This window comes from Echinops telfairi, unplaced genomic scaffold (assembly GCF_000313985.2).
Source record: "Echinops telfairi isolate 266 unplaced genomic scaffold, ASM31398v2 ScPeMD7_7475;HRSCAF=8513, whole genome shotgun sequence".
NCBI classification, from domain to species: Eukaryota; Metazoa; Chordata; class Mammalia; order Afrosoricida; family Tenrecidae; genus Echinops; species Echinops telfairi.
The window spans coordinates 4,633,513-4,641,933 of NW_022111379.1; the positions used below are offsets into that span (position 1 = coordinate 4,633,513).

At 43.7% G+C, this 8,421-nt stretch overlaps 1 protein-coding gene across 1 annotated transcript in view; it reads left to right on the forward strand.

The window, feature by feature from the left end:
• The window catches only part of KIF23 (kinesin family member 23), a 28,820-nt gene extending 24,078 nt beyond the window's left edge, over positions 1-4,742 (forward strand). Inside the window, exons 16-19 of the mRNA XM_045285852.1 lie at positions 2,041-2,123; positions 2,327-2,408; positions 3,120-3,190; positions 4,204-4,742. Coding sequence (XP_045141787.1) covers positions 2,041-2,123; positions 2,327-2,408; positions 3,120-3,190; positions 4,204-4,219 — 252 coding nt within the window. The 3' untranslated portion in view covers positions 4,220-4,742. The remainder of the gene's footprint in view (positions 1-2,040; positions 2,124-2,326; positions 2,409-3,119; positions 3,191-4,203) is intronic.
• The last annotated feature ends 3,679 nt before the right edge of the window (positions 4,743-8,421 follow it).

An 8,421-nucleotide genomic window follows, 5' to 3' on the forward strand; every position in this document is an offset into this window, starting at 1 on the left:
TTCCTTAGTCACATGGCGTTTGATGGGAAGCAGCTTGGGGATTTGTGGCGTGACATAGACTGATGCACTAGCTCCTTGGTTGGGATCTTGGAGCCTTTATGAGATGTTTCAGTGAAAAGAACTAGTTGTTCTGTTTCAGCCATTATTGTGTTTTGAACTTTTAACGGAGTTCTGTTTTGAGATGCTGAGACCTAACAAGTACTCTGGTTTGATACATTGAATTTTTAATATGAGGACATTTCAAAAAGTTCATGGGGAAAATTCCATTATCTGTCAATTCCATTTTCCCACAAGTTTGTGTTACAGCCCCCTCGGGTGTCTTACGCTCACTTGCAGTTGTACTATGTGGCTTCATCAGCTTGTGCTCTTCCCTACCTGCCTTGTATAGGACTGTCGTTGTGTCGCTCGGGGAGAGAGGCCTGTGAGAAGCTGAGGGCTGCTCTTGAGCTCCTTAGAGCTTCAGAAGAGCTCTGGACCTAGCAGGTCACTTACCAAGAACAGGCACAAGTGCTGGGTTTTGACTGGGCTGCAAAAGGAGAATACTGTCTGCACATCACCTAAGCAGAGAGCCTGGGGGCGGTGCCAGAATGCCTCCTAGACTTTGCTGAAAGGACATCTTGATATGTACATGAAGGGGCTTCAAGAAGTTTGTGGGGAAATGGGATTAGAAGATAGTGGGCTTTTTCCCATTGACTTTTTGAAGCACCCTCATATAAAATACAAACCAATATTAAAACGGTGTTCTGATTAAATACAAAGGAAGCATTTAAATGACCGGAGTAGCATGTTTAGCTTTTAAAGACTTGTGCATTTGTTTTGACATTGTCATCGATTGATGTAGTCACGTCTGCTGCACTTCTAATCATTCATGTAAATTAATTCTGGGCTGTGCTTGTTTCTTGATTCCTCTTTCAATCTGATCAGAACGCACCACCAATTCGCGCCCGGCACAGACGATCACGCTCTGCAGGGGACAGATGGGTAGATCATAAGCCCGCCTCTAACGTGCAGACCGAGACAGTCATGCAGCCACATGTCCCTCATGCCATCACAGTCTCGGTTGCCAATGAGAAGGCTCTAGCTAAGTGTGAGAAGTACATGCTGACCCACCAGGAACTAGCCTCCGATGGGGAGATTGAGACTAAGCTCATTAAGGTAAAAACAAGCGCACACAGGAGGGAAACGTCAGCAGCACGGAAGCCACAAGCGCATTTGTCCTGCTGTTCTGACGTTGGCACGTGGGCAATACAATGGGGGCTTTCTTAATGGGGAGCCAGTGGAGCTGGTAAACCAACGCCCAAGCTGGAAACCTGCTATACGGGCTAACGCAGCGGGATGAGAGCCAGGTCCTCGGGTCTGTTAGAGGAACTCCTGCTAGATCTCTAGGGAACTGGTTCTTGGATTGCTATCTATTTAGTTTCAACCCTTCTCGAAAGCAAACCTGAACAAAGAGCCAATGTTACTATCTGTCAGTTCACAAAAAGCAGAGCAATATTTGACTTATCAAAAGGACCCCTCACTGAGCCCCCTCCCAGAAGGAGACTTGTCTGTCTACTGGGGTTTTCTCTTGAAGGCATTGAATAATCGGGGGCGTGAAATACTAACTGGGGGGAACAAAGATTTTCATTTCAAATTCAGCGTAGAGGATAGTCCTAATGGCGGTACTGCCACTGGAATGTAGGGATGCTGTGCCCTTTAAAAGAAAGGACCACACCACAGTACTTTAGACATTCCAGGTAGGCTTTAAAATCTTAGTGGGTTTGCATTTTAATTAGAGGCTGATCTAAAAGGAAAACCCCCCCCCCCCAAAACCAAGTATGAACGCTACCGATTATATTGATTTATTTTGTTTAGTAAGAGATACATACTTAAATTTCTAACACTTTAATAGTACAGCCTCAGTGGTCCCAAGGGCCATCTGGTTTTGTGGGTGGGAGTTTCTATAAAACAGAATCTTGGGATCAATTTGTCTTAAGATACATGCATGTTGCTTGTCTGGATGTCTGCGAGTGTGACCGTGACCTTCTCTCTTGGCTGTAGGGTGATGTGTATAAAACACGGGGCGGTGGACAGGCTGTTCAGTTTACTGAGATTGAGACTCTAAAGCAGGAATCACCAACCGGGTGAGTGGTCATCAAGCTGTCATTTGGCGGCTTCTTGTTCTCTTCAGAGCTACCCTTTCTGGAGGCACAGAATACTGTTTAAGTTTGCTTTCCTTCCCTCCAAAGGAGTGGCGATGCTATTTCCCTGTTTCTGTTTTTATTATTTATTTTGATCCTATTTTCCCTGTTCTTAGTTGCAAAAGTGATGGTTTCCCCTTTTACAGTAATCGGAAACGGAGATCTTCCACGGCCGCTCCTGCCCAACCAGATGGTACAGAGTGTGAATGGACCGATGTAGAAACAAGGGTAGGGGTGAACAATTAAATATTTGCTTAATAACAATGAGCGGTGCCATGTTTTAAAACCCTCCAGCTAACCTTGTTAAGTGCTTTGATCCCCAGGAGCTAGCCCAGCCTATAGGCTCATTTCATAGCAAATTTGGGAAAAGGTACCATGCATTTGTTTAGGTCTGGGCACACTGGAGCACAGAGCCCCTCTGGGCCATAGATTGGGGTCAGAGACTAGCAGCCTGGAACATTATTTCCCAAAGTAAGGGACACCATGCCCAGAGGGCCGCGGGTGCTGGAACAATCCAGGCCTCTGCAAAAGCAGATTTCTACACTCTGTCCTGGATTATGAGGGGCTACAGTACAAGAGTTATTTGGGTTTTCTTAATTGCCAGCCGGGTGGGGCGCTGAGTAATTTTTTCTGGTAAAGGGCAGTAGGCTTCGGGAACTTAGGCTCTCGGGTAACAAGAATTCGCATGAAGTTGATGGGAATTGTCAGAAGCAGTGTGCCAGGGGTTCCCTTGGTGATGCTGTATGCAGAGAACAGGAGAAGATGGGGGCCAGGAAGCGAAGGTCCAGGCCTTCTTAACTCCTCTTCCATCTACTTGAAATGAGGGATGTCCTGGGATGTGGCCTTGGTCTGAAATACATTGTGTCTGGCTGGCATTTGAACTTGAAAAGAGGTGCTGGGCTTCCCCCTGACTGAGCCTGTTCTGGTCTTTGCTGTCAGTGTTCCGTGGCTGTGGAGATGAGAGCTGGATCACAACTGGGGCCTGGATACCAGCATCACGCACAACCCAAGTGAGTGGCTCCTGCCAGCCGCCTGTTGTGAAGAGGAAACTGGTTTTGGTTTCTCCTTGGGATCGCTGAAGGAGCCCTGGTCGTGTGGTTACGATCCATCCGCAGGGTCTGAAGTTGGAATGACTAGCAGCTCCTTGGGAGAAAGGCTGGGCTTTCCCATGCACAACTACACGCTCTGAAACCCACAGGGGGGTCACTATGCCAGTACTGACTGGCTGGCAGTGAGTTAGTTTGGGGATCGCTGGGAAGATGGTGGAGACAAGCAGAGTGCTGAGAGCCCAGCAAGACTGGGTGAAAGTATGCAGAGCAGTCAGCGCAGACAGGGAGTGACGGGACGTTGCCCGTACCTGAAAGAGGCTGCGCTGAGATGGCCTGTCAAGGGCATTAGTGAGGAATTAGTGTAATTCTTTCTTCCCTGATTTGCTTCTTGGTCTTACTCTCTTAGTTGCTTTTTTCGAAGCACAAAATAGCCTGTAAAAAGTATCATTCATTCTCCAAAAGAATGGAGATTTCCCTCTAATATTTTCTCCTGTTCTTAGAGGTAAAGATGTCCAATAAAGTAAGTCTGAATAGTAGAACTTAAGATAGGCAAAGGAGTCACAGATTTTAAACTCTCGGAAAACCCTACACAGTGTCACTATGAGATGGAATCAACTCATTGGCAGTGAGTCTGGTTGTTTGTCTTTATTAAACGCACTGAGGAGTCTGGCCCCTTTTCTCATAGTTTAGTAAAACCCCATCTTTTCAAGTATGCTATGCAAGCCCATTCCGTCTGCTTCCCTTTTAACATATGTATTCCTCACGTAATGTGGAAAAGTCTCAAAGCGGGGTGGACAGAGATATGCAATCCTGTTTTCTACATTGAATGCTAAGATAAGCATATATTACATGCTCTCAGGAGAAATCGAGTTTTCCTCTGATAAAACAGGTTCCCAAAGCTCTCCTAAAGACAGTTTGATGAATGTGTCACTCATTGCATTGATTATCACTAAAGGCGGGTTTCTATGTTTTAGGCGCAAGAAGCCATAAGCTGACACAGCCCCAGAAATCAAAGAACGGTCGTTGATGGTTTCTTCACAGTCACGCCAGAAAGCACCCTTTGAGCCACTGTGTCAAACTCTAGCTTTGCTGAGCATCACAGCCCTGGGATGAATTATATAGAAACACGGCTGAAAGGAAAGCCTCCCACTGGTTCCAAAGACGCCTGCCACTCAGCACCCTGTTTATATTATATACCCTGTCATATTTAATATTAATAGCAGAGAGACGCCCTTTGCTCATTGCCGTATGAACTGTTTTATAATGCTATTCTTTTTGGTATATTTCTTATATGCATATAAACTAATTCATGCAAGTGTTTGTTTGTCTCGGGTGATTAAGGATTATATCTAGATCATGATTTATTTCCTGGGACTTACCCAGCACTGACCTGAGTATTTCTTTTAAGGTTTTTAAACAAAACAAATGCTGCTATTGATTAGCTGTAAGAATGCACTTTAGACATATTTAACAATTCAAACTTGTAAATAAAGCTGTCGCTGACTGACCAGTAGTACCATGTTAGGAAGTTCTTTTCACTTTTATATGTGTATATTCCCTTTCCGACGCAGCCACACCTAAAGCCTTCAAACAAAAAGCACGCAGGGTGCCAGGTTGGGCTGCGGCCCTACCCAGAGCCCTTGGCACCTCGCTGCGTGGGGTGAATGAAATTTGAAAGAAATATTTCACTGGGGGAAATATGAAATACTAAGTTGCCATTAAATAGAGGACGTCTTTTTCTGTTTGAATATACTCTTCTAGAGTATATAAACCAAAGCATGTTGGGGGACAACGCTTTGAAAATACACTTTTGAAAAGCATGGTAAGATACTCGTGTGAGAGCCACACACAGGTTTTTCTTTCTGATGAAATCTGGATAGCTTTTGAAACTACGCTTTTTTATTTTACCAAAATGATAGAGCTGTTTCATGTTTTTCATTAATGGTAAAGGTGTATATTAGTCTTGGCCAAAAGCAGCTTTGGGGAAAAAGAAAAATGGCAAAATGGACTTAATTTTCCCTAATCATGTAATGGTAAGTAATGGCCCTAATTTAATTTTCCCTAATCATGTAATGGTCAGTAATGGGCATTGAGAGGGGTGTATGTAGACTGCTCAGACCTTCATAATGATGGTAAAATCCTGTTCCGGAGATGCAGCAAGATTGAGTCTCCACTTTGGGGTTATCTCAGTTTTTTAAAGGGCCTACTGCTTAGTCTTTAGAAAATGCATTTAACTGGCAGAATGTTTTTACTATGAGAGGTATCAAGGGTGAGACACGGATAAAAGCATTTATACAAAGCACAAAAACTTTTAGTAGATAGAAATAGCAAAATGTGAAGCTATTGTTTCTCATCAAATCTTTCATCAAGGTCTAAGCACTTGGAGGCCGTGTTTCTGTCTCTAGGACCTTTTCCCAATCATTCTGCGCTAACACCCTAAAACAGTTGTGGTGGCCGGGAACTCAAACCGTGTTCCTTTCAGGGCTCCTCTAAAGGTTTGTTTAAGTAACAAAAGTCTGGAGGGGTAACATCAGGGCTGTGGGTGAGTGGGGTTGTTTCCCAGGAAGTTCTCAGAACAGCTCTTGGGACCCTTAGAAACAGCAGGTGCATTCTCTTGCCAAAGAATTCCTTGGTGCAATTTCCCTGGCCTTTTTTCTCACCATTGCAGTTTTCCATATCCTTGAAACTTCTTACTAAGTCCTTCTGATTGTCCTGTGCAGAAAGATCTATCCAGGTTATCCCACTGGAATCTCAGGAAAACAGTCACTATACCCAGAGCTGACCTCTGCCCTAGCAGAATGGAACTGGCCAAGCAGATGACCTCAGAAGCCATGTTGTGATTGGACCTTTTTGTTTGTTTTTTGCAACAAGTGTTCCTGAGAGCATGTCTGCAGCATCCACTGCTGCGGAGCTGTGTCTAGACCCAGTTTGCTTGGAATCGACCCTGGCGTGGATGAGCTGGAATACGGTTTTGCTCGTGGGCTTAAGCTCCCAATCTAACTCAACACCATCAAGACAATTCTGACGTGGCAACCTTCTAGAACAGACAAACTGCCCTCGTGAGTTTCCAGGACTATTTACTTTTTCAATTTTATTTTTTGCTTCCCCACCTATTATATTTTAATAATTTCTAAAAATCATATAGTTTATTTTTTAAAATAAAATCATTTTATTGGGGGCTCATACAGCTCTTAATACATACATCCATTGTGTCAAGACATTTGTACATTTGTTGCCATCATCATTTTCAAAACATTTTCTTTCTACTTGAGCCCTTGATATCAGCTCCTCATTTTTTCCTCCTCTCTCCCCCACCGTCCCTCCCTGATGAACCCTTGATACATTATGTTTTCATGTTTCCCTTCACTCACTTTTCTGTTGTCCGTCCCCCAGGGAGGGGGTTATTGGTAGATCATTGTGATCAGTCCTGCCCCCTGCCCCCCTCCCCTGCACTTTTTCTTATCCTCCTGGTATTGCTACTCTCAATATTGGTCCTAAGAGGTTTATCTGTCCTGGATTCCCTGTGTTTCCAGCTCTTATCTGTACCAGTGTGCATGCTCTGGTGGTCTAGCTGGATTTGTAAGGTAGAATTGAGGTCATGATAGTTGGCGGGGCGAGCAGTAAAGAACTAGAGGAAAGTTGTATCTTTCATTGGTGCTACACTGCACCCCGACTGGCTCCTCCTTGTGACCCTTTCTGTCACCAGGACTGACTTACGGAAGGAAGTAGAATGCTTCCTCTTTGTCTGGCAAAGCCGCTGGTGGTTCCAACTGCTGATTCTGTGATTAGCAGCCCAGTGTGTAACCACTGCACCACCAAGGCTCCTGCTGTGGGTCTTAGGAACAGTATATGAGGGGGTAAATCCCCTCCCCCGGAAAACAATTTTTTTTCAAAGCTATGTATTAAAATTTTTGTACAAAACCTTCAAAGTACTCTGCATTACATTAATACATTTGTCAAATCTGCTACTCCATTCTTGGAAACATTTTCCAAACTCATCTGTTTGACGGCTGACAGCACCTCCCTTTCTTCTTTCTTCACCTCTTGTACATTGTCATCACTGTCCTATCATGTCCCTCTTCATTTGAGGAAACAAGCAAGGTCAGTTGAGTAAGGTGTGTGGGGCATGAGAAGCATGCTGTTTTTGTCCAAAACTGGCACACTGAGATGGCTGAGTGAGAGGTGCATTGTCTTGGTGGTAAAACCAGTCTACCTGCCTGCCACAATTCAGGCCTTTTTTGTCACACTTACACAATCTTCAAAACCTCTAAATAGAAAGCTTGATTAACAGTCTAACCTGGTGGAAAGAGCTCCAAATGCACTATGAGTTGACATTGTCGTCCGTTTGGGAAGTTGACCAGACATCCAGAATGAGGTTTGTCATCAATCAACTTTTCACCTTTTTTGTACACTTGAGATTTTCCCATAGTGCTGTACTTGTAAGCTGTGTTCAACATCACAACAGTTTCTGCAGCATTTTTCCCTGCAGGAAACAAAAATTCACAGCTGCATGCTGTTCTCTTAAATCGGCACCATCGCAAAATAAGGTTAAAGCGAAACTGCTTTATGAAATAATTCACTGACCAGAGAAAACCTTCCTAGGCGATGCCACTGGGTGCACTAACTCAGAGTGAGTTGCTCAATTCCTCGTGGGGAAAAATGCGTAAGAAAGCTCCCTTTGCCCAGCACAATTCTGGTTTTTTGGGGGTACCTCCTTGTATTCTACCAATGAACCCTTTGGACTACAAAAAAGGGGAAATGCCTGGGCAATTGATATTTTAAGTAGTTCTAAAGAATGGCTATGGTTAATTAAATATCAACTGCTCAATAATTATAGCTCTAATTTACAGGTGAAGACTAAGAGTCAGGATTTGCTCATAGACTCCAAAATTGTAACTGGTTGGAGTGATGTTTAAGCTCAACTCTTGACAACAAATCTCTGTTTTGCTATGCTAAATTTTTCTTGGTCCTAAATAGCTGTTTTTATTTTAAATTGTTTGCTTTTAAGTTTTTTGTGATTTCAGTGAAAATTTACAAAGTGAATCTATTTTCCAATCAATAGTTCATGCACATTTTTGCTTCATAACATTGATTGCAGTCCTTACAATGTAACAGCATTCCCTCTTTCCTGCCCAACCCAAAGTGGGAGACTCCTTAAACAGGTTTTAAGCCAAATGGAGAGACATCCGTGT